Source organism: Ursus arctos, unplaced genomic scaffold, assembly GCF_023065955.2.
Source record: "Ursus arctos isolate Adak ecotype North America unplaced genomic scaffold, UrsArc2.0 scaffold_33, whole genome shotgun sequence".
NCBI lineage: Eukaryota > Metazoa > Chordata > Mammalia > Carnivora > Ursidae > Ursus > Ursus arctos.
Genome location: NW_026623019.1, coordinates 27,849,634 through 27,876,098, shown reverse-complemented (window position 1 = coordinate 27,876,098; position 26,465 = coordinate 27,849,634). Strand labels below are relative to the sequence as shown.

Genomic DNA, 26,465 nt, shown 5'->3' with positions numbered 1-26,465 from the left:
AGCTTGACGAGAGGATTATAGCTCTTGGCTGTAACAAAAGTCTTTGCAGCCATGGCTGGTTGGCTAAAGTAGGAGCTTGGAGTTGAAATGATGCTAGGTGGGAAAACAGGAGAAAAACTTCTAAGAAAAGAAAATTTATTTATTTTTAAAGGTTTTGTTCATTTATTAGAGAATGTGCGAGAGCATGAGTGGGGGCCAAGGGGTGCCAAGGGAGAGGGAGAAGCAGCTCCCCGCTGACCAGCGAGCCCAGCTCCAGGCTCTGGGCTCAATTCCAGGACCCTGGGATCATGACCTGAGTCAAAGGCAGACTCTTAACCGACAGAGCCACCCAGGTGCCCCAGAAAAGGAAATATATAAATAATAGCAAAGAAATGTCAAGATATAATATAGACACTTCAAAGATTAAACATCAGGTGTGGGGTTGATGGATTTGAGGTGAGGATTTGATCTGTTTGAAGTCTGTTGAATCCTCTGATTAAAGATTTTTAGAAAGAGTGAGAGTTTCCTAAAAATTGGTCTGCAGCCTTGATCAGCTTTTCTGGAGTTGTTGAGGAATTTTGGAAATAGTAATGCTTTTTAGTGATTGAGCTGGAAGATGGTGTGGTAATGTTAGAACAAAAAATCTGGAGGAAGAACTGTCAGGAAGGAAGTCTTCCGAATGGACTGACTCTCTATCCATCCTTTTACCCTCTGGGCCTCTGAAAGGAGTGCTGTCTTCATCTTCATGTATTCAGAAGGACCTAATCTGGAGTGTGGAGGAGGCTTGAGAATAAAGTGTCAGTATTTCCATTTCTTTTTTTTTGTCTTAAAAACATAGGATAAGGTTAGGTTTTGCAAATAGTCAAAATACTCCATTATTAAAACAGGATTGATATGCTCATGCTCTGTTAGTCCCTTTTGTCAGGTGGTCAACTGCCACATGTGGCAGAAGTGAGGTTATTGGCGTAACTATTCATGTCTTTGATGTGTGTGTTTCCAAGTCTTGCACTTTATGTGGCCTGGTAAATGGTTTCACCAACAATCTAAAATGGTAGGAGCTTTGTTAACAAATTATGGTGAAAGTAAAAATCTTCTGTACTCCTCCCTCATCGTGGAAGAGTTGAAGAATATAGGAGTTTTTCTTTTCACAAAAAGGTAAGTGCGTCACATCATTTTATGAAGTGGTAAGTTTACCCTGTCGTGATACGTCAGTGGTTATTACCTAGCCAGATTTGGGGGGGGGTGGTATTTAACCTGTCATTGGAAGTAAAGGTGAAGTTTTCGGTGGAAAAGCAAGTGCCTTTCAAAACAAATTCATGATAGTGAAGAGAGTATTTTGAAAATAAAAGTTTGAAATTTTGTTTTGTTATTTTGTTGTAAAAAATGTCATGTCAGAACCCATATTTATACCCTTGAGAAATTTAGAAGACTTTCCTTAAAAAGAACCCCCTTTTGTATTTGTAAAAGCAGGACATGTACATGTGTGTGTGTAATATACCATATGTTTTATGTTCACCAGGACAGTTTTATCACCTGTGTTTTTCAGTCAGTGGCCCATTCCTCCATTTTAGTACGTACTCCATTATATCAGACTCCTGGATTATATTCGCATTCCCTCTGTTGATCCAGAATGTCCAAAGCAAAAGCTCATCCAGGACCATACATTGTGTGATTGTCGTGCCCTTAATCTCTCTCACACATGCATGGTCCCTTTTTGCTAATACTGATTTATGGAAGAGGCCAGACCTCTTATGGGGTGTTCCACCTTTTGAATTTCTCTGGTTTCTTCCTTGTGATATTTTTTAACTTGTTTCTCCATTCTCTGTATGTCTCATGAGCGGAAGTTAAATCTATAGGTTCCTGCATTAGCAGTATATGTTGCATCGTATCAGAAAACATGTAATACCTATATTTCCATTAAGGCATTAAGGATGCCAAAAATGACCCCTGGATTCGGTGCTAACATCAAATTCCTCAATGCATGGTTTCTCCTTTATGACTTAATGGATTCCATGTGCTGTTATCTTGGAACTGTTTGTATGTTCGGTTCCCCATCAACCATGCGTCTGGTGTTTTAAACAATTAATAGTACTTGCCTCATTCAGTGATTACATTACGGTTTCAGTAGAACCATAATTTCTAATTATTTTATTCATCCTTCATTTATTAGTTGGCTTTCTTTTATGGGAATTGAGCTTCCCCCCTTCCAGTTGAGGCTGAAACCAATTTGGTTATCCTGAAACCAGTTTCCTACTGGAAAGGCAGAATGGTCTTTTCCCTTTAAGGACGTAGTTGTCAAAGTTAAGTGTTATATTAATAGCCACAAAACAAAATGTTATAACCCACTTTAAAATCATCTGAATAAAGTTTCAGTGGATTTTAAACTTACTTGCTAAACATTTTTAAAATGTGCAGCACTTTCCCCTTTAGTTTTTTTTAACAACATCTGATTGGCATTTGGGATGCTGGGAATTGACTAACGAAATGTCCATCATTGCTGGATGGGATGAAGAAAATGAGTGTAGTCATTCCTGCATTTGCATTTACTTACCACAGTAAAGTATCCTTTTAAGTTACAGCACCCATTAACATCAGGGATTGAAACAGCTGTACATGATTTTATTTATATGAAGCTCTTGGAAAGATGTCTGTTCCACAGTGACAGAAAGCATATCATTGGTTGCCTCAGACTTAATGGGGAGGAGGGAGATATTTGGGATTAACTGGGAAGATGTACAAGAGAACCTTTTGGGATGATGGACACCTGGATTGTGACATGGTTATACAGCTGTGGACAGTTGTTGAAATGCATTGACCTGTACATTTAAGATGTTTTTATTGATTGTAAATTATACTTCCATAAAGGTTTTTTTTTTTAAAAGATTTTATTTATCTATTCGACAGAGACAGAGACAGAGACAGCCAGCGAGAGAGGGAACACAAGCAGGGGGAGTGGGAGAGGAAGAAGCAGGCTCATAGCAGAGGAGCCTGATGTGGGGCTCGATCCCATAACGCCAGGATCACGCCCTGAGCCGAAGGCAGACGCTTAACCGTTGTGCCACCCAGGCGCCCCCATAAAGGGTTTTTTTAACCAACAACAAAAAAATAGCTGAACTCACAACTAGGCTTTTAAATCAAGATACTTAAAAAATGAAGCATTAACTGTTAAATTTATTAATATTTTAGTGAACAGAGGTTCTTTAAAACACAATTACTCTATATAATCATTTAAGAAATAATTGTCACTTTATCTCTCTCTTACTGTTTAATTTTTTATATGTATACTTTGTAGCGGAAGTGGTGGGTATTATTATACTAGTAAGTATAAACTTTAATTTCTAGTTGCAAAACAAATTTTTTGGAAGAGGCCACTGAGCTGCTTTTATTTTCAATTTATGTAGAGTATCTGCCACAAATTAAGCATTCACTGTATGTCTTTTTCTTTCTTTTTCCTGCTTCTTTCCACTATTATCATAACTTAAATCTACTTTTTATATTAAAAAACAAGACAGTTCCCATTTTATCTTCTTGGTTATCAACTTTGTTTATATCTTATTGCCCCAGCAGTTACATTTTTTTGCAGATATATAGTATTCAGCTCTTCCATAGGTAAATGTACTTTTGAGGGCTAGCCTGGGAAATTAACCATCGTTTCTAACATTTTTTTGTGGTTAAAGTGTTCTGTGTATAAAGTAAATGACGCACAGAGACTCTGGGTATATAGATTGCAAATTTGCTTTCCTTTAATGTTTAATAGATTACTTTGGGAGAGCTAATTGTGCTAACATATAGATTCCCTGTTCAAAATTTACCACTCTGTAGTAGTATTTTTTAATTCTAAGCAATTTTTATAACCTTTAGAATGGCTTACCTTGTAAACATTTCCGTTGAAAATTATGATACTAATTAAGTTCTAGGATTTTATTAATTCAGCAGTCTGTGAGTAGAATCCTAAATTGTGTTGAATTTGAGATTACTTCAACAGTCATGCTAAGAGCTCAGGGACTTCATTTGTTATTTAATGATGGTCTTTTGAACCTGTGGTCTACTTTTCCTTAAGGATTTAATTATTTTGGACCTAGAATAGTCAGTGTTAGGTTAAGGTGGCTGCAGGGTGAAAGGATCAAATGAGAACTTAAGCCAAAGGGAGCAGAGAGGAGAGGATCTGAAAGCAGTAGGTAAGAATCCGGTTCAGCAAACAGCAGTCTAGATGGGACAGCAAAGACTAGAGTAGATAAAATCAGGTGGGACGGCCCAAGTCTTTGTAAGTACTCATCCCCGGACAGACATCTGGGTATCTGTGACAGGCAAGGCAAATAGCAACAGGCTGCTGTAAATAGCAACCAGGGGCTGGGTTAGTGTGAGGTGTGCCCAGAAGGGGACGGCATGGGCCAGAGGAAGAGGCCATGTGGTGGAGGTAGTGTAGGCATCACAGTTGATCACAGCCTCACTTCCTTTCTTGCCCTAGTGAGCCTGACCGCTGGTATTACAGCTGCCTGTGACACTTGCGAGGTGCTATTAATTTGGGGAGAGTGAAGAGAAATGGCTCTCTGTTACGAGCTTTGATTGTAGATCTTTAAACTCTCTGGAATTTTGGATCCTGTCCTTGTTTCAGTACTTGTTTTAGATAGTATGGTTTCTGGTCTATAAATAAGGCCTGAGCAGTAGGCCCTCTTCCATCCAGTAACAAGCAATGTGATTTTGGGTGACCAGTGAATACCACAGGTTGGAAAGTAGTGGCTTGCTAGCATGTAACCGCGTATTTATAAATAGTGGTTTGTTTTTGCCAGTGTTTAAAAATTAGGCGGTTTCATGCCAAAAAAAAAAAATCGAGATTTTTGCTTTGTTTTAAAAAAATATCCCTACTACCCACATAATGTAACCATGTACACTAATACCCAGGGCCAGTTCCCTCATGTTTATTAGCTGTCTGGCCTTGGTAGATACATGATTGCTGTGCCAAACTTGCAGTTTCCCTTTATCTAAATCGAGGGTTATTATACCAATCTACTACACACACACACACACACACACACACATACACATATACACACATACACACACACACACATACACACACACACATACATACACACACATATACACATACACACATATACACACACATATATACACACATATACACACACATATATACACACACATATACATACATACATATAAATAATTGAAAAGTTAAAACTGTTGAAATATGAAAAACTGTTGAAACATATAAAATATGTTTTTAAAAAGTGATTAGGATTTTTTTTTGTATTAGTGCAGGAGCCGTGAAAGTGATTTTACTTTACTTATTTTATCATATAAAATTGTGTATTATGTATAGTCTTGTCCCTACTCACCTTTTTTATTCAGCAGTTGGATCTTTAAGCTTATTTCCAACTTGTACTGATTCGTGAACATTCTGTGTTAATCTGGAGAGTGATTTTTTATAAAAAAGATCATTCAAGTCTTGGCATAGGAAAGACTATGTCATCTGGTTGAAGTGAAAATAGTTAATACTGGAAACATTGTGACATCTCTCCATGAAAAATATTTGAAAATGGTTTACTGGTGTATCAGGCTGCCACATTTGTTGTGGAATTTAAATAACCTTTTGTTCTTCATTTTCAGGATGATTTGTGTAATGTTTTGGTTTTTAAAACCATATCATAGGCTGTCTGAGTACATAGCTTAAGCTTCAAAATGTTGTGTGTAAGAATAGAAATAAGAAGCATGCGTCTAAATGATTGGGTTCTATTATTTGAGGCCTGAATTGTCAGGATTGAAACTGAATGTTGAGACTGTGATTCTTTTCTTTCAGTCCACTGATTTCATTCACCACTGATCGAGCCCCTCCCAGGTTTTGAAACATACATCAGTAGTCCATGGTTAGCAGTCTTCACAGGGCCTGGGGCAGGCAGATGATAATTTAAAAAAATGGGGTGTGAAAGTCCTGGAAATGGCTATGGTATTATTCAGCAAAAAAGATCTTTGCACTGTGACTTCAAAAAGCACTACTGACCTCTGGTGTTTTTTCCTCAATATTTTATTCATCCTGTGAGATTGTCCTTTGCTTCTTCATAGACATTACCTTACCTCAGAGGGAGAGAGGTGACCACGGGCTCTCCCTCCTGAACTTTCTGAGCCATGGGGCTTGCTTATCCTTACATCTCTGCACTTGTCATCTATTTGCTTATTTACCCACTTTTTCCAAACTGAAGTGGTCATTTCCTTACTGTTTATTGTGCTACCCTGTTACCTTTTGCTGCCAGACAATTTACCCACTGGGCTGCAGTCTGCAGACATCTGAACGTGTGTTCCAAGGCACAAGTCATCAATTTGGACTGGAGGGTACACTGCTAACATGGTCCATTTCACACCCCTGGCCAGTTAGCACTGGTTATTGGCACGAGGCTTTTCTGTTCCTTGCCACATGAGCTGCCCAGATGCCATCATTGAATTACACCTTGAGGTCCCTAGAGTGAAGAATCCATGGCAGAAGCCACAGTGTCATTTATGAGTAAACCTCGGAAGTCATACTCTGCCATTTATGCATTGTTTACACATGGGTGCCCTATTCTTTGTGGGAGGGGGCCCCCTGCAAGGGTAGAAACACCAGGAGATGAGCATGATGAGGGCTGTTCTAGAAGCTGGCTGCCACAGCTGTTTAATGTGTCTCTTGTTCCTCATTTGTTGGTTCCTATTTTTGGACAGCAATGCAGAATTAAAATGACCATTCTATATTTGTACATAGCTTCTCATGAAAATATACCAAAGGAATTTGAGAAGGACCTAGCTTCCAAATTGCCAGGAATACAGTGACAGATCATAAAATTCCATTGATTTAGAGTTTACTAATTTGAGGATTTGTGTTACTATAGGAGTCATTTATAGGGTTTTTCTTAAATTTAAAATAATTTCATATGGCAAGGTCTTTTGACTAGGGAAGATGCATGGGTGTACAATTAAAAATGATAGATTACTAGCAAATATTTCCTTGATAGTTATGTGCCTTAGGCCTTTGGGTAGCTGTAAGGAACTGCCAGAGCTGGGAGGCCTATAAACACACAGAAATTTATTTCCCACAGTTATGGAGGCTGGGAGTTCTGAGATCAGGGTATGTCAGCATGGTCTGGTGAGGGCTCTCACATGGTGGAAGGGGCTAAGGATCTCTTTGGAGCCTCTTTTATAAGGCACTAATCCCATTCATGATGGCTCCACCCCTATGGCTAACCATCTCCCAAAATCCCCATCTACTAATACCATCACCTTTTGGGGGTTAGAATTTCAAATAGGAATTTGCAAGGTGGAGCACACAGACGTTCAGACTACAGCATCATATAAATAGATTTATTTTGAGTCTATTAATTTCTTTCAGCTTTTCTCATTATACCCAGTATCATTTATTTATGTACATTATGTACAAGCATTCCCCAACTGGCTTTAAAAATAACATTTTTTTAAAGTTTATTACATGGGATTTAGGTTTTATTCCCCCAAAAGAGAAATGTTACATTGCTCTTGTGTTCTTTGAATTGAACGTGTGTTCCAAGGCACAATTCCAACCCACAATTGCTTAATGTATTAGAGACTATTTTTGTTTTGAAGATTAGAAGGAGATAATACCATTGCAGTTTTAGTAATTGAAGAAACCAAAGAACTGCAGTCTTGAGTAAGAGGAATTATCTTTAATCTGGTGCTTAAGGAAAAATCTATATAATTTGAGAGAAGGTCTTTTTAGGGAGACTCTGAAAGAGGTCTCTGGATTTCATTTAGTTAATTTAAATTATACACCCCCCCCCACACACACACAAATGAATCAACCCCTATTCTTACTCTCATTGACCTCAAGGTGTATGTTATTTGTTTTTCTTGTTGTTGTTGTTGTTTTCGATTGGTCTTTGGAGGGAGGGTCTGTCTACTACTAAGTCCTAAAATAGAATGCAGAAAAGAAAAGGCTTTACTGGTGTTATATAGTAAACCTTAGAAGAGAAAGGAAGCATGTTGGAGACTAGAAGAGAATGAGGAAATTTGGAAAGGAGAGGAGGGTTGGGTTTTAAAATTTTTTAAATTTTTCCTTAAAGAATTGTCATGCTGTTTATCCAAATAAATAGTAATAAAATAGAAAGTCATGTGATAAGTTGATGCTTAAAAGAGGAAGTAATATATAGACAAAAATGTTGAGTGAGATTATAAAATGATTATCTTGTGGTTAATTCATGATAAATTACAGTCTTACATGAATCACAAATAACTGTACTTAAAAATTTGTGCTAGGTACTAGGTAACAAAGCATTTCCTGTTCTTGGAATCACTTGTTCTCTGCTATACCTTATTTTGTGGATTTGTATGCTGCTATAGATAAATGTTAGAAGATTCTGTATAGTTACAGTTTTGTATTTTTTTTTAGAGTAAATGGGATAAAACCATATTGAGAAACAGCCTAGACATTGGGGAAAAGTTCCATTTATGATTCTTGAAACAGAAAATTGGTAAAATGCCCTCTGGAAGCTGAATCAACTGTTATGACCAGTTTTGGGACATGTCCTTCTCAAAGTTTCAAAGATCCTTGTTGGATCTGTGATTTTATAATTTCTCTTAATCCAGTGATTTTTTAAAACTTAAGAAGAATTTTCTAACTATTATAAGTAGATTTAGGTTCAGTGAATTAAGCATCGAATCAGAGTCCATGTATAGTATATGAACCAGGAATTTAAAAGGAAACCTAAGACATGGGTCCTCACTTCAGAGAGCTCACAATTATGGTTGAGGAAACAGCTCATATATGTAAGTAATGGAGATAAAAAGTTTATAATTAATTTTTTTAGTGATTTCTTTTTTTAAAAAAAAAGATTTATTTATTTAGTTTAGAGAGAGCGCATGCTTGAGAGGGACAGAAGGAGAGAATCTTAAGCAGACTCCCCGCTGAGTGTGGAACTTAACACGGGGCCCAGTCCCACGACCCTGAGATGATGACCTGGACCGAAATCAAGAGTTGGATGCTTAACCGACTGAGCCACCCATGCACCCCTTTAGTGATTTCTTTTTACCAGTCAAAATTTAAAGTATATTATCCCAAAGTAAGCTTTCGCATTGAATCTAATTTATGTAATAATATATGTGCCCAATCTAATGTTTGTGGCCACCTCCACTTCCCCCCATTTATAAGCTGAAAATGCCCTGCCCTGAAGAAAGATTCTGAGTTGGAAAAAGACTTGTGCCTTCAGACTGAATGAAGCTCAGAAAGTCCCAGGCAGACTTCTTGGAGATTGAGGATGGTTTACTAGAATGATGCCAGTGAAATTCTCGAACTCCCAGGTTTCTAGAACAGGTTACCTGTAAGAAAGAGGAGGGGAGAGTGAGGCTAGTAAAATACTTCTGCAACTCTAGAACTCAGAAGACAGTGGAACAACTTGTATGAATTATTGAGACAAAGGAACGACGCCCCCAAAATCATACACATAGTAAACGTCAGGGCAGAGAGCAAGAAACCATTGGAAATGCAAGGAATACCAACAGTGGACCCAAAATGCTAAAGAATCTCCTTGAAGTAATTCTGTCAGATAAAGATGGAAGTGTAATGTAGTTCTGAGGATAAAAGAAGCCAATGAAAATAGGAGGCAAATGAAGTTCTATAGGAAACCTGTGCAGTATTATAAGTAGTTAAATCTAAATGGATGGAATTCCCTTTTCCCCAGTCTCAGTCCATCTCCCTACCCCATCCCCCCCACACTTCTTTACGGTCATTTCAGTGGATTTTCAGGACGGAGATGAGGTTAAAAGCATGTGTTCAGTCTAACGTCTTGATTTAGAAAATCTGTTTTAAAAATGCTGTACTTGTTACCACGAAAGGTTGTTGTGACGTTGTTTGTTTGCTGCTCTTACTGCAAGCAACAGAAACTAGCTATGGCAGTTTTAAGCAAAAAAAGAATTCATTGGGGCGCCTGGGTGGCACAGCAGTTAAGCGTCTGCCTTTGGCTCAGGGCGTGATCCAGGCGTTGTGGGATCGAGCCCCACATCAGGCTCCTCCGCTATGAGCCTGCTTCTTCCTCTCCCACTCCCCCTGCTTGTGTTCCCTCTCTCGCTGGCTGTCTCTGTCAAAAAAATAAATAAAATCTTTAAAAAAAAAAAAAAAAGAATTCACTGATAGGGTACTGGGTGATTCTTGGGATCCTTGGGAAGGAAGGCTGGAGAAGCAGGCTCAGTTAATTGGAGAGAAATTGTACAAAACTTCACAGTGACAGCACTATATTTTCATTTAGAAATAAATTGCTTTTTTCTTCTCTTTTCAAATGTAGGTTATATATTTGGGGAGAGCTCCAGAAGAAGCATATAGAATATTAATGTGTGGAGATGCGTCCTATATTCCTTTCAGGTAACTATAAGAATGATATGGTAGATTCATTCAGTCAGGCCCTTGCCAGAAATATCTTGGCAGAGTTTTTTCCGGGGGGGGGGGGAAGACCTGGGAAAGAGTCATGTTAGAGTGGGTACAAATAACACCATGGATCTAGGTTGCTCAGCAGTGACACTAGTGACATTTTGCTGTGGAGGCTGTCCTGTGTATTGCGGGGTGTTTAGCAGCATCCCCGGCTTCTGCCTACTCGTTGCCAGTAACACCTCCACCTCCCCGAAATTAACTGTGGAAACCAAAATGTCTCCAGACATTGCCAGATGGCCCTCGTGGCAGTGAATCACTTCTACGTGAGAACCTCTGCCACTCATGGAAACTATGCTCTGTAATCCGATGACAGTCCTGGAATTATGGTACTCAGAGCTAGCACTGAGGAGTTTGGGTCCTGAAGAATTAAGAACTAAGTTTTCCTGATAATCAGGAGTTAATTTCAGTGGCATAAAGGGACCTCTTTGGCCTAGCAATACGCCGGCAGAGACGGTGGGTGGGGTTGCTAACTGAGCACCACTGCTAGAGAAACCAAATGGCTGTGTCACAGATGTGGTCTGTAAGTAACGTCCGTATGTAAATGGGTGATAGCCGCATCCTCATCTCAGACTTACTGGGTGATTGTGTTGAAATTTTGAAACAGCTCGTGTTCTTCTTTAAGTTCTAAATGTTTCTCTATCTGTTTCTCAAAATCCTTGACTTAGCTACGTAATCGAAACCTGTATGGCACTTCACGTGTAATAAACGTGAAGTAATTTTACGGATTGCGTACTGTGTTGATAATTTCAAGTTCTGCATTATTCTTCCACTTATCCGTCAGTAGTTGTAGTATTGTTGCAGATACCTTGAATGCCTGATGTTGAAGGTACGACCTTGCTTTTAAAACGTAAGGTTGTGAATTTGACTTCATTGTGGACAAGCTTTGGGATGGGTCCTCTGTTGACCTTCAGTAACTGTAGGACTGTCCATGGACTTACTCTGTGAAACAGATATTTGTTTCAGTTCTCTATTGCACTGAAGACTGTATATTAAGTGATTTAGCAAATTAGAAGAATTACTTTGAGCCCAGTACTACCATCTTTCTTTCTAGTGCAAGGATTATGGTAGGTCTTCTATTATTTGAGGTGGGTAGAAAGAGATGAAGAGTATTTTCTAAAAAAGTAGAGAGTGCCGTGCTTTTCTTCTCAACCTATAACAGCAACCGTGTACTTCCTTTAGAAGAAACGCTGTATCTGTGGTCTGTGAGTCAGGAACATTGGTATACAGTGTTAATTTTGTTGTTAATTTTGTTGGTATTCCTTTATAATAGTGCCATTCTTAAAGTTTATAACATAAGGTCCTGAAATAGAATAAGCACACATATTTGACATAATCCAAGTAAGGATCCATGGAACACTGTTGGTGTAAAAGAGAATTTGCATTAATTTAAACGCAAAGGCCAAAAATAAAATAAATGTTGCTTTTTTTGCCATACCTGTATTTAAAACTACTGAAGTTTGGCTCTGAGAGATGAAGTAAGTTAGTTACTTCTGGTCCCAGGAGTAAAGTTAGTAATTCTTTAAAAAACAGGACTTAGCTAGAAAGCTCAAGTTTGTAAAATTTGAATCTTTGTAGGCCTAGATGCCAGATACTTGATGTATCTGAAGCATTGTTTCTCTAAGTATGGCCCGTGAATTAGTGTCAATCTGTGAACTTTTTGTTACCAGCTATGATGAGATAAGTACTGGAATTGCAAGTAAGAATTTAGAGACTTTTATAATAATTTAATAGAGTATTTTAATGTGTGTGGAATCAAATATTAGAAGAATTTGGGCTCGTATTTGATGTGTTTTTTTCCTTCTATTTTTCTAGTAATTCATTTTTTTTAAAAGATTTTACTTATTTATTTGACAGAGATAGAGACAGCCAGCGAGAGAGGGAACACAAGCAGGGGGAGTGGGAGAGGAAGAAGCAGGCTCATAGCAGAGGAGCCTGATGTGGGGCTCAATCCCATAACGCCGGGATCACGCCCTGAGCCGAAGGCAGATGCCTAACCGCTGTGCCACCCAGGCGCCCCTCTAGTAATTCTTTTTTATTTGTAAATTAAAAAATAAAAATATGTATTTTTATTAAATAGTATTTTTTATTTACAGAAATTACTGTGTTATTTTGGGAATGTGACAATACAGTACTATTGTATTTTATACTCAGTGCATTTAACAAAAGTATCAGCATATGCAGATTTAAAAATCTGGCACTTCACCACATTTTACTGTTCTGTTGAACTTACTAATTAGAAAGTAGGTCAATCAGAATTAATAAAGCTTTGATAATATTTTTTTAAGCTTGATAATATTTTGAACAAAATTGCATTATAGTCTTTTTTCCTTGCCACTTTAAGTGCACAGTATAAATATAGCTGTTAATAAGAATAGGATTCATTTGCAGTTAAACTTTTTATGCTCCATAGCAGTATTTAATTATATTTAATTCAACTTAGATATAATTGTTTAACCACTGGGTTTACATATGTTTGTATATACATGTATATGATTTTTAATGGATTATATCGCTATTTCACTGCCGTCTAAATGAGAATATAGTATAAAATGTAGTTCAGTATTTTCTTGATACCTTAGAATTATTGTTAGGAAGGGCATATACTGCTGTTCTTTGGTATTACCACCTGTAATACTCCTTTGCTTCTTAGTTGATTTTTTGTGAGGGAAGGGGGCCTCTGCTTTCTATTTTCTTGGGAGCTAGTATTATATAGTTTTTATAGTTTGACTGTAGTCAGACCAAGGGGAGTTTGACGCTCAGTTCTGGCACTAAAATTTCTCTTGTTCTTTACAAATGTGGCCTTGATTTCCTAGTCCGTAAGTGGAAATGACATAGGATCTCCCTAATGGGGTATGAGGATTAAGTAACATCCTGCGTATAAAACACCTAGTATAGTGCCTGTCCTTAGCTAACATTTGTTAGACATTCATATAGTTTTTTCAGCTGATGTATATCTTTTTTTTTTTTTTTTAAGATTTTATTTATTTATTTGACCGAGAAAGACAGCCAGCGAGAGAGGAAACACAGGCAGGGGGAGTGGGAGAGGAAGAAGCAGGCTCCTAGCAGAGGAGCCTGATGTGGGGCTTGATCCCAGAATGTCAGGATCACGCCCTGAGCCGAAGGCAGACGCGTAACAACTGCGCCACTCAGGCGCCCCCGAGCCACCCAGGCGCCCCATGACGTATATCTTAATACAGTTAAAAGAAACCCACTAATCTCATGTGTGTGTGTAACAACTACCCAGTTCAAGGTACAGAACACTGCCAGCAATCCTAAGGAGTCCCTTCAGCCCCTTTCTAGTCAGTAACCACCCCCCAAGTAACCACTACTGTGATTTCTACCACATCAGTTTTTTCTTGCCTTTGAACTTCGTGTGAATGGAGTCATATAGTAGGCATTTTGGAGAGTTGGGACCTAGCTTTTTAAACACATAATGCCTGTGAGATTTATCCATGTTGTGGCAAGTATCAGTTCATCCCTTTTTTTTTATTGCTTTTGTAGCATTCCATTCTATGAACATATCGGAGTTTATTTGCCCTTGGTCTTTTTGACGGATCCTTGGGTTATTTGCAGTTTTTGGCTATTATGCATACAAGCTGCTGCAAAAGCGGTTATTTTTAAAACTAGTATTTGACATTGTTTTGCAGTTTCTCGGCAATACTCTTTCATTGATTCTCATCTGCCTTAGTTATTTATTTATTTAAAAGATTATATTTTTTTTAAACAATTCCACACCCAATTTGGGGCTCGAATGCACAACCCTGAGACCAAGAGTTGCACACTCCACCAAGCCAGCCAGGTGCCCTCTCATCTGCTTTTCTAAGTTATTTTGTTTTTTTCTTTCTTGTCTTTGTTTGTTTGTCAGAGAGAGAGAGAGCCAAGTAGGGGGAGTGGCAGGCAGAGGGAGAAGCAGGCTCCCTACTGAGCAAGGAGCCCCATGCGGGACTTCATCCCAGGACCCTGGGATCATGACCTGAAGGCAGATGCTTAACAGACTGAGCCACCGAGGCACCTGCTTTTCTAAGTTTGTTACATGATCTTAGTGACGAGTCGCCTATCTCCCCTGCCCCAGCCTCACATCCAGATTCATAGCTGCTGTTCTGCTGTTTGGAAGAAGCCTGATTGCTTCGGTAGAAGGGAGGATGTGTGGGTGTGTTTAAAGTTGGAGGTGTTAAGAAATAAACATGAATGAGTAAAGAAAGATTTTTGTTGTCTATTCAGGTAGTATGATGTATGAGGCAGAACTTTGAGCCCAGATTAAAGCTTGTGGAATCATCACTGACTAGAGCAGGGCTTGGCCCATTGTAGAGTCTCAAAAAATATGCATTCAGTAAATGTATCAAGTTATCACAAAGACTGAATTCAGCATGCCTTTAACTTAACTGAGGAAGAATTATCTGTAGGTTAAGAAGATAATAAAAGTAATTGAGACATGGTTAAAAACACGGGGATGTAATTTGAGAGTTCACTGTCTTTCCACTGATTTTTTTTTTTTTTAAGATTTATTTATTTATTTGAGAGAGCATGTGCAAGCAGAGGGAGAGGCAGAGAATCTCAAGCAGACTCCACACTGAGCAGGGAACCTGACAGGGAGCTCAATCCCAGGACCCCGAGGTCATGACCTGAGCCAAAATCAAGAGTCGGCTAACTTAACCGACTGAGCCACCCAGGAGCCCCTCCACTGACAATTTTGATTTTGGTTTAGGCTAAATTACTTCCTTTCCTTACTATAGGTTCTCTTTCTAAAAATATTTTTTATTCCTTGAAAAAATTATTCCTACAAAACAAATGTTTTGTGTTGATTCTATAGGTCAGTGGTTCTTAAACTTGGAGCATACGTGGCAATCACTTGGAGGACCTATTAGAATAAAAATTACCTGGCCCACCCATAGAAGTTCTGACTCAGTAGGTTTGGCGTGGAGCCCGGGAACTGGCATCTCTAACAGGACTAGATGATACTATGCTGCTTGAACAGGGACCACACTGAGAACGGCTGTGGGTCATTGTGTTTATTTCCTTCCTGAATATTGCCAATGAACAATTGGTAAAACCGTTTTCTAGGCTGCGTAGAGAACTTTTCTAGCTTTTAGAAGAGCAGCTTTTTAAATTCAGACGCTTATAGGAAAAAATGCCGTGTCGTAAGACTTTGTGTGCAGTCCTCTGAAGGCTAACATATAACTTACCTCAGTAATTCTAACCAGCTCAGACAGTAATGTCTAAAACTATCTTAAGTAAAAAGGATATCCTTTTCCCCCGTGTTCATGTTGCTATAAATGTCTGTATTCTAAAGGTTTGTGTACGTTGAAAATTTAAAATGTGTTGTTTAATTTTTCAGGTAAGTAATATTACAATGTGAAAACCCAACCAAGGCAGACAATTAATAATGATGTCTTCGAAAGCAGCTGGTTCCACCAAAGAACCAAATGAAGGACCATTCAGAGAGTCACAGTTGTTTGGCATTTCTAGAATGATCACAGATAAATTAATTTTTATCTTGCCTAATTCCACATTTTCAATTCATAATGGCTCAAGGTAGCTGGAAAGGAGAAGCAGGTGGGAGTGGAGGATGACCTTATTTTTCTAGACAAAATCTTAACTGACATTAAGAGATTTGTGGTAAGATTACTGTTAGCTGTTGATGCGGTATTGGGTGGAGTTGTCTGTAAACTAATTTAAACACTTCCCCAGGAGTACTAAAGTGGTTGACCCCTTAGTTCTTGTGGTTTTCTTGGTACCCTAATCTTCTAAGAATCAGAAACAAGTTATTCAGTTAACTTGTTAAAGATTATAAAAGCATGAGAAGAGCAGACTGCTTTTTAGCTTGCATCTAGTATTACATATTACCTTGATTTCCCAATAGTTTTTTCCTACGTGGATGGACATATACCTACAGCACATACTTACACTTGCACACATATGTGTGTGTGTGTGTGTGTGTGTGTGTGTGTGTGTGTGTGTGTGTGTGTAGTCTTTCCTGGTAACAGTTTAATATGGTATTTTCCAGTTTGAAGAAGAAAATGCAATGCCTTGCCCTTTTGTGGGGTGGGGAACATATTACTGATTAGAACTTAAGAAGAAACTTTTGAAACCTACTCATCAAGGCCAGAAATTATTTTGAGAGGTCATTTGAAATTTAGAAAGTTGTCATTATTGATCCACATCTATAAAACTATCTACTGGAACAGGTAGAAACTGCAGTGAAATTTATAAGTGACTTATCCTTGACTTAAAAACCAAAAGGCAAAAAAAAAATTTTTTTTTTTTGAGCCCGGTTCTTAATTTGTGGTTTGATTTTAAATTCTTGTCAGCTTTGTCTTGAGGCAAGTGTACTACAGAAAATTAAATTAACTGAGCTATGTATTTCAATACTTTCGGGATTTCAGAGATGCTGCCTATGGAAGTTGCAATTTCTACATTACACTCCTCGACTGTTTTCATGCAGTAAAGAAGGTAAGTGATTCGTAGGATGCGCCTAGCGTTGAGTTGGAAAACTACAGTCCAAGGAAGGCTAGGCCTTCTTCCATAAAGAGATACCCCATTTCCCCAGTAATGTTAGAGTGACGCCAAACCAGAGAAGTTTTCCTGAATCTGAGTGTTTCTGTGAATGAGTTGGGAGAAAAGCCACTTGAACAACAGAGGACAGTAAGAGATCGTTACGTAATTAGGTGCTAAATCCAGACTTGCTTTGAGTATGTTGTGATTTCAAAGAGAAACAAAAAGTAGGTTACTGATTTCCAAGTTCTCTTTCATTTGTGTATTTTATTTGTCCTATATCCACCAATCCTAATTACAACGGACATTTCTAGAACACAGTTACTGATAGAAACACTTCGCTTTTGTATCTTCAAGCTTTCAATTTTTAGTTCAACAGAATTTGTATAGCCCATTAGTTGGTTACTAGGTTTTATATAAGACCAAGTAGGTCACCACTGCTTTGTCAAAGCTATTTAAAAATAACTCCTGTGTTTTATAACCAGGGCTGCCTGCTGTCTTTGACTCCTAGGGACACCTTTCATATCACATTCTAAATGAATGGGGTCCCCTGGAGTTAGGTGACGCAGCATACTCTGGTTATAACACTCACTCCCTCAGGCATGTGTCTTGAATGTCAGGGCAGCACAAGAAACAAGAATTGTAGATCAGTTGTCCACGGATCAAGTAGGCCTTCGACAACATCTCAAGTTTTATACGACTTGTATTTTCAGAGGCAAAAGGAACTTGGGTTTCCTTTCTTGTATAATGAAACAGTGGCTTTCTGAGAATTTTGAGAAGTACTATACAAATTCAGAGATTGATTAGTATACTTTTTTTTTTCCTGTATTAGGCAACAAGGTATGGAACTTAAGGTTTTTTTGGGTTTGAGTCTAGTGACTGATAGAGCTGGTCGGGTTCGTTGCCATAGACCTTGAGGCAGCTCCTTCAGGCCTTAGGTTAGGCCGGTCACGTGCAGAGGGAGTGCTCAAGAGATGGAGGGACAGCAAGTGTAAATGAACCCCTTCCAGTTGCAGTTACAGTTCCTGCCAGGTGGACCCCTGGGAACTGCTAACATAGGCAGGCGTACTTGTCCTGATCCTAGGGCTGCCTTCTCTCCTTTAAAAGGAGAGGTGAAAAACTTAGCCTTGAAAATGGTCTACTATAACATTCTACAGCGGTTTCCATTGTTATTTCTCAGCTTAGTTGTTGTTTTTTTTTTAATCAGATACTGTATCCAAAGTCGAATTAATTAGCAGGAACTATAGGCCAAGATTGCTTTTCTCGCTTTATATTTAATTTTATTCGACAGCTTCTGATTTTCAATTTAAATATTTTTTTGTTGGTAGCTGATTTGGAATATTACTGCATATATAAAACGTTTATAAATATAATTGTGACTTAATTTTAATGTGACTTTTATAGGCTCCTTATGAATAGAAATTGCCTATAAACTACATTTTATTGATCATTCTGTTAGGAACATCTCTAGTTCAAATAGCGTGACATGTTTTGAGTATTTTGGATTCAAAGAAGTATAATTCATCATGGTCTTGAAATTAGAATTTAAATAACTATATTTTGTAAAATGGGGGTTTTTTTGTTTGGTATTGTAAGCCTTATTTTTCATTCATACTTAGTAGTTTAAATTTTGAAAGCTGAGTTTACGGAGTCACCCCTTATGAACCAAGAATACCTTGCTGATCAAGGAGATCTTGCTTATACACAGAGATAGAAAGTACAGTTCAGAAAATGTAGTCAGTAGTAGTGTTTATGATGTATGGTGACCGATGGTGACTGCACTTACTGTGGTGGACACTGAGTAATGTATAGAATTGTCAAATCATTATGTTGGACACCTGAAACTAATAAAACATTGTATGTCAATTGTATTTCAATTAAAAAAAAATTCTTGCTTACATATTCCTTGGCTCAGGGATCATCGAGCAGGGACAACACTTCACAAAGGCCATGAGCTCGTCTTTGTCTCAGAAATTAGATACTCTGCTTATTTTGCTTAGCACGATCTGTCCACTGCAACTCAGAGTGAGGTCACAGAACAGAAATTTTATGGTCTTTCTTTTTATTGAAAGAAGAATTTTCTCAAATTTTTGAATTTTATAGCATCAAGAACATTAATCTTTCAATTCATATTCAAAAGAATTTGAAAGTGAAAATATTTATGAAGTGGTGGGATTTGCTTAGGATAAGCTAACCTATAGTTTTTTCCTTTTTTATTTATTTAGGGATCATTGCTTGGGCATTATATTTGAAGGCTGAGTGGTGTTGACCTAATAAGTTTAGTAGGATTACTTTGAAAACTTGATTATTTAGCTCTGCATGGATAGGATGATTGATGAAGGAAAATTTAAAAAATAAAATCTCATTAAAATAAATATTGTTATAACTAATCTACCAGATAATAGAAGCATTTAAAACACATAGTGCACCTTCTTTGAAAACTAGTCAGTGGAACAAAATCTAAATATAATAATGCTCTTTTGGGTTACCTCCTGAAATTTTTAATTAGGAAATTGGATTGGAAATTGTTTTCTTATTTACATCTTTATTCTTAAAAGCTTTCCTTTGGATTTTAGGCAATGCAGTATGACTTCCTTAATTTCAACTCATTTCACCTTGATGAATATGAACACTATGAAGTAAGTTTCCAAGGATGTTGCTTTAACTCCCTTATTCATGTTTTACTTCCAGAGATAATATTCTTGTTTTTTAAAGAAGTGAACAATTTAGATGTGTATAGAGTAAAAAAAAATTTCAAGTCTTTATCCTCTTACCCCAGTTCTCCGTTTCAGTGCTGATTTCTGCATTTGATGCATCTTTCCAGAGTGCATGAATGTGCTTATGGGCATTTTTCTGTAATGTTTTTTGTTCTGTTTTTGAGTATTGATGATTTTCATATAGTGATTAAATGAGGAAATCATAAAACCCTTAGCATAGGATCTGATGAGATGAATAGTCATTATATGTATCTAATTACCTGTGGAAAATATGTTTTTATCATAACCTTTTGTTCGTATGAAGTCAAGACACTACTGGTTGTAAGTTACAGAAAGTAAATACAGATAGCTTAAATAAAAAAGGAAAATTTATTGGCTTACATAAATAAAAATTCCAGGAGCAGTTGTAACTTCATGCATGACCACATTAATGTACTCCCATACTTATCAGAAATTGGACTAAAGCTCCCCAGTAGTGACAAAGATGTCGACCAGTAGCTTTGATTTATTTTCTCGGCAAACTCATCAGAAAAGACCCACAAGTTCCTCATTGGCCTGCCTTAGATCGTGTCCCTAGCCCTAAACCAGACTGTGTTCCTGATGAGGGCTGTTGGTGGGTGGGCCATCTCGGTAGTTGGAATGAAGTGCTGGGATCAGCCCTATCAAACCACACAGACAAGAGAGAGAAGCAAGTCCAGGAAGGCAAAGCAATAGATGTCCTCTACATTTTTGAATGCAGTGTATTTGTTTTTTAAAGAATAAGTAATTTGATTCTACCATTCTACCCTTTAAATAGATAGTAAGATGCTATGCTAAAGGTCTTTTCGCCAAGAATACTCATGGAATCTTGTCTTTTTATCCTACTGTGGTTATCTTGAGCAGACGTTCTCACTCATGATGGAGAGATTCCACAGACAGCACTTTATGCAGCAGTATTTGTAATCCTCAGATAACTGTCCGTTCACAATCGATTTCTAGAGTAACTGTTATTTTAAACTGTTAGGTATAACTGAACTGTTTTAATAGTTACGGTTAGTCACTACTGTGATGTACAAAGATCTAAAGCATAGCTCATGGTTGATTCATTCGGGCCAACCATATCTTCTCTCTAATAGTACATTTCTGAAGTACAATATATTTTTAATTTGCATCTTAAACTAGTAAATATAACTTAATACCATTATTTTTGTGCTTGTCCTCGTAAAATTAAACGTTTAAAATAAAATAGACTTTCTCTTTTTAGGCAAGTAAAACTAGGAAGAATGCCAGTTGGTGTTTCTTCAGTGGAGCGGAGTGACGTCTTTATATGTTACTAAGGAGTGATATAGGTGCTAATTAGTTTCCCGCTCACTAATGCAGAAATTGCAGTGTTGCGGGGAGTAGCAAGGTTGCCCACAAGTGCTGTTTACTTTCGCTGAAACTGCATTGAGACACAAGGAACTGTTTAGGTAGCTACAGACTGTGGGTCATTTTGTTTCGTCTCTGTGGTGTATTTAAAAATTTTGCATTAGTGTCTTTCATTGATTCCATGATGGCCATTTTTTCCCATTTTAACTTCTCTGAATTCAGGATGCATCTTGCAATCTGTGATGTGTGTGATTCAATGAAATCTGATCATAGGTTTCTCATTAAAAACTCCAGATTTCTTTTTTTTTTTTTGACCTACAAGTTTTTTTTTTATTTTATTTTAATGTTTTTTTTATTATATTATGTTAGTCACCATACAGTACAACCCTGGTTTCTGATGTAAAGTTCGATGATTCATTAGTTGCCTATAACACCCAGTGCACCATGCAATACGTGCCCTCCTTACTACCCATCACCGGTCTATCCCATTCCCCCACTCCCCTCCCCTCTGAAGCCCTCAGTTTGTTTCTCATAGTCCATAGTCTCTCAAAAACTCCAGATTTCTCGTTTCATTTCAAAATTGGAATATCTGGACACATTCTCATTCCTGCTTAGTCCTTTTAGTATGGAACATGGGCTCATTAACTCCCCTCACTGGTAATTAAGTCAAGTACATTGGATTTGGGTTACCTGACTGGCCTGTAGAGATTCAGGCAACTCCCAGTTTATTTCTTACTTGTTCTTGGGTGCACATACGTATATCCCAATTGCAAAGCTAATTGATCTTGTTTTTATTGCTAGTTCTTTCCTTCTAAACTATCAAGTGTCTTCTACTTCCTGCTTAAGTCTTTGTGTATCCATTTCTATTACTGTTAAAGTTTAGCTGTATTTATCTTATAATAATTGGTATGGTAACTTAGTTGAAAGGACTTAATAACAGAGTAAAGTGTTTTAAATTTCAGTTTACATTCATTTTCTTTTCTAGAGATATACTGTGATCTTAGTGTACTTATAATTTCAAATATCCTGGTGGGTTTAGTGAAGATTGCTCATTGACACTCTTACTAAATAGCTAACAGAATGATGAAAGTGTGTCTTCTAGAAATAAGGTGTAAATACCAAGAAATCAAGGATTTTGGTTTTTTTCCCTTTGTTGAAGGAGTCAAGATTGCTTGTATTGGAAGCCAGTTAGTCATTCAGGAAAATAGGGAAGTTTCTAGATTCCCTCATAGTAAAAAAAATTTGCTTTCTTATTAAGTAGCAGCAACCACATGAGGATTTATGTGGATCCTGTAACCAAAATACTCGGTATATTTTAGGTAGCAACGGTCCGCTCTATTTTCCAAAGGCTGACTATCTGAGCCAAGATACTTTTTTAAGAAGTGATTGGGACCAGGAGAACTTAACTATTCCCTGGGAATACTCATAGCAGGCTAAATTTTAGTTTCCTGTCTCCTGGTCATTTATAAACAGTTTTTGTGCTAAAACAAATGGATTTGAAGTCCTTCAGACATTCAGTGTTGAGAAGGGATGTGGACAGGAGATTAAGTCTAAAAATGAATTGTACTGATCTTCCCTTTGCAGAAAGCGGAAAATGGAGATTTAAATTGGATAATACCAGACCGATTTATTGCCTTCTGTGGACCTCATTCAAGAACCAAACTTGAAAGCGGTATGTGAAAATAGAGGACCTGGTTTAGTTTTGTTATTAAAAAAAGTATCCATCCTGTATTTTCCTTTGAAAGAGGCCGAAGAGTTAAACCACGCTTGTCTGTCTTAATTATTTAAATATACCCGGTCATTTTAGTACATCATTCTGCCTGGCTTTTAACTTCTTAAATTAGTGCTTTTCCAGTTATAATCAAATTGGTATTCAGTCCCTAGTCCAGATACTCTTTCTGCCCAATTACAGGTAAAATTGTTATCCACTGTTTTCTTTCCGCATTTGACACAAGCATCTGGTGAATTTCTTTATGTAGGTTACCACCAACATTCTCCTGAGGCTTATATTCCATATTTTAAGAATCACAACGTTACTACCATTATTCGTCTGAATAAAAGGATGTATGACGCCAAACGCTTTACGAATGCTGGTTTCGATCACTATGATCTTTTCTTTGCGGATGGCAGCACGCCTACTGATGCCATCGTCAAAGAATTTCTGGATATTTGTGAAAATGCAGAGGGTGCCATTGCAGTACATTGTAAAGGTACGTTTCCAGGGTTGGCTAAAGAATGGTGGACATGCATGTATGTTTAGAAACACACCCTGCCCATTTAGACTATATGCCAGGACACATGAAGCTGTCTTTCTTGTTGTTTTTTGTAAGTTGCTTTTTTCTTAAAACCACTTTATTGAGGTATGATTGACATTAAAAAGCTGTGCATATACAGAGTGCTTTTAAAACCCAAATTTAATATGAAAAGTACAATACACTAAATTCTATTCATTGGTAATCCTACAAAACCTTATCACACTGAAATGCATTTATTTAGGGGTGCCAGGGTGGCTCAGCTGGTTAAGTGTCCAGCTCTTGGTTCGGCTCAGGTTATGATCTCAGGGTCGTGAGATCGAGTCCCGTGTTGGGCTCATGCTCAGCAGGGAGTCTGCTTGAGGTTCTCTCTCCCTCTCCCCCTGCTCTTGCATATGTGCACGTTCTCTCTCTCTAAAATAAGTGAATAAAATCTTTAAAAAAAAAGGACAGCATTCATTTATTTCTCAAATATGTATCAGTGCCTTTTGTTTGATATGTTCTAGAATATGTCAGTGAGCAGAGCAGACTTTGAGAGATTGTCCTTTTGGAGCTTATATTCTAACAAGTTGCTATGTTTTCAGCAGCTAAAGCAGTGCCTTGGCACTTAATAAGTATTTATTGAATGAATGAATGAATGAATGAATGAATGAATGAATGTGTAGTAATACATTGTATGATGTACTGGGGTTTATTTAACTTCTCCCACATTTAATAATGGAAAAAAACAACCAGATAGAGGATCAGAAAGGAAATAGACGATTTGAACAACACGATAAACCAACTAGGAATAACAGACGCACTCATAACATTGCCCCCCAACAAGGGAATACACATTTGTCTCAAGTACCCAGAGGCCGTGGTAGTAATGTTTGCACATCAGTGAGTTGGTTAATGCCACTGAAAGGTACGCTTAAAAATGGTTAAAACGATCTCCAGATACTGGCCCTAAAGAAACCTAGGTCTTTGAATTACAGGAAAAGAATTTAAAACAGCTGATTAAGGGGCGCCTGGGTGGCACAGCGGTTAAGCGTCTGCCTTCGGCTCAGGGCGTGATCCCGGCGTTCTGGGATCGAGCCCCACATCAGGCTCCTCCGCTATGATCACAGTCTGCTTCTTCCTCTCCCACTCCCCCTGCTTGTGTTCCCTCTCTCGCTGGCTGTCTCTATCTCTGTCAAATAAATAAATAAAATCTTAAAAAAAAAAAAAAACAGCTGATTAAAAATGCTCAGTGAGCTAAAAGGAGACACAGAAATAAATAAAACCAGGAAAATGATACATGAACAAAAATGTTAAAGTGGTGAACTTTATGTCATGTACATTTTGCCACAATTAAGAAAAAATCATTAAAATCCAACACTGGTTATTTCATTTTGTAAATTATAGTAAGCAGTTGAGGTTACTATCACCCTCATTCAGGGTGGTTTTGCACCCCCAGCAGACATTTGGCAATGTCTGAAGACATTTTTTTTGTTTTCACAAGTTGGGAAGATGCTACTTGTCTCTGGTGGGTAGAGCCCAGTGGTGCTCTTAAACAGCCCACAGTGCACACGACAGAGCTCACACCGGCCCCAAATGTCAGTCGTGCTAAGGCTGAGAAACCCTGAAGTTGACCGGTGACTAGTTAAAAACCTGAAGAGCATTTGGTATGATTGGATCTTTTGTTTTGGAAAGAGAACTGATGACCGTGTAAAGCTTGGATTATTAAGTGGAAAGTGAGATTCATTAGGGAGTGTATTAATTTGCTTGGGGGATCACAGCAGAGTACCACAGACTGTGTGGCTTAAACAAAAGTTATTTTTTCCCAGTTTCAGAGGCTAGAAATCTAAGATCAAGACGCTACTAAGGTTGGTTTCTGGGGAGGCCGCTTCCTGGCTTGTAGGCAGCTGTCTTCTTTTTGTCCTCTGCATACACTCAACTCCTGATGTCTTTTCCTCTTCTGCTAAGGACACCAGTCCTATTGGATTTGGGGCATTCCCCACGTGACCTTATTTAACCTTAATTACCTCCATAAAGGCCTTTTCCCCAGAGATAGTCACATTGAGAGTTACTACTTTAACATGGATTTTTGGAGAGGCAGGGAGCAGGGGACACAATTCAGTCCATAATACCTCATTCTCTGGTTGCCCAGTATTCATGTCCTCGTATGACAGCCCATCCCCACAGCCTGCAAAGACTTAATCCATTCCAAAATCAGTGCCAGGTCCAAAGTCTCATCTAAACATCTTCTAAGTCAGGTAATAGGTGACACTCCAGGTGCAGTTCCTCCTGAGACAGAATTCTCCCCCAGCTGTGAACTTGTGGAACCTGACAAGTTAAGCGCGTCTCAAATACAGTAGTGGGACATGCATCGGGTAGGCCTTCCCTTTCCAAATGAGAGAAATCAGGAAGTAGAAAGGTCTGACAGGTCCCAAGCAAGTCCAGAACCTGGCAAGGTAAATGCTTTTAGATCTTAAGGCTCAGAAATAATGCTCTGGTTCATTCCCTGTCACGCAGGCCCACTTGGGTAGCAGCCGTGCCCCTGAGGTTGTGGGCAGGAACAGTTGACCCACTGACCACAGAGCTGGCCCTACCCTTTGAAACCCAGGAGTAGACAGCCTTGCCCCTGGGGCTTATGGTAGCAGTGGCAGGCTTGTTGGTCCCTTGGGGTTATGCTTCCCTTTTCTTGAAGGATGAGGCATGTTTCCAGTGAGATATTTCTGTTACCCCTGTTAGAATCCCAGAAGCCTGAAAGCCTGCCTTTGTTTCATCCTTTAGTCCAGACTGGCAGTGTGCCTGTTTGGTATAATCAAGCCCAACACTGGTTTTGGCTTCTGCTGAGATGGCTGATTAGATCCGTAGGTAATCACTTAATGGAGTGGATCATCGACTATACCGTTGGTGTTCACTCCAGAACACACTTTCTCACTATTTGTAATATGGATAGGCCTAGAATTTTCTAAATGTTTAGTTTCTGTTTTGCTTAACAATTCCTTCTTTAGTTCATCTGTCTTCTCTCGTGTTTTACTGTAATAAGGAGAAGCCAGGCTGTACCTTCAATACGTTGCTTATAAATCTCCTTTGCTAAATATCCAAGGTTGTCAACTCACAGGTTCTACCTTCTGGGGTATTTTAGCAATCTCCATGTCCAGGCTGTATCCCATACCAATGAAATCAGAATTCTGGAGGTGAGACCCCGTATTTTTTAACACTCTTCAGATGATTACTGTGTGCATCCAAACGTAAGAACGACTGTTG

The 26,465-nt window shown here is 38.2% G+C and overlaps 1 protein-coding gene across 11 annotated transcripts in view; it reads left to right on the top strand.

Annotated features, from left to right (window-relative positions):
- Positions 1-26,465, top strand: part of CDC14B (cell division cycle 14B) — a 96,803-nt gene that overhangs the window by 50,766 nt on the left and 19,572 nt on the right. For all 11 annotated transcript variants that reach the window (XM_026518686.4, XM_026518680.4, XM_048218381.2 and 8 more), the window contains exons 5-9: positions 10,278-10,354; positions 16,804-16,870; positions 19,489-19,551; positions 22,561-22,648; positions 22,956-23,186. In XM_026518686.4, the coding sequence (XP_026374471.1) occupies positions 10,278-10,354; positions 16,804-16,870; positions 19,489-19,551; positions 22,561-22,648; positions 22,956-23,186 (526 nt within the window). The remainder of the gene's footprint in view (positions 1-10,277; positions 10,355-16,803; positions 16,871-19,488; positions 19,552-22,560; positions 22,649-22,955; positions 23,187-26,465) is intronic.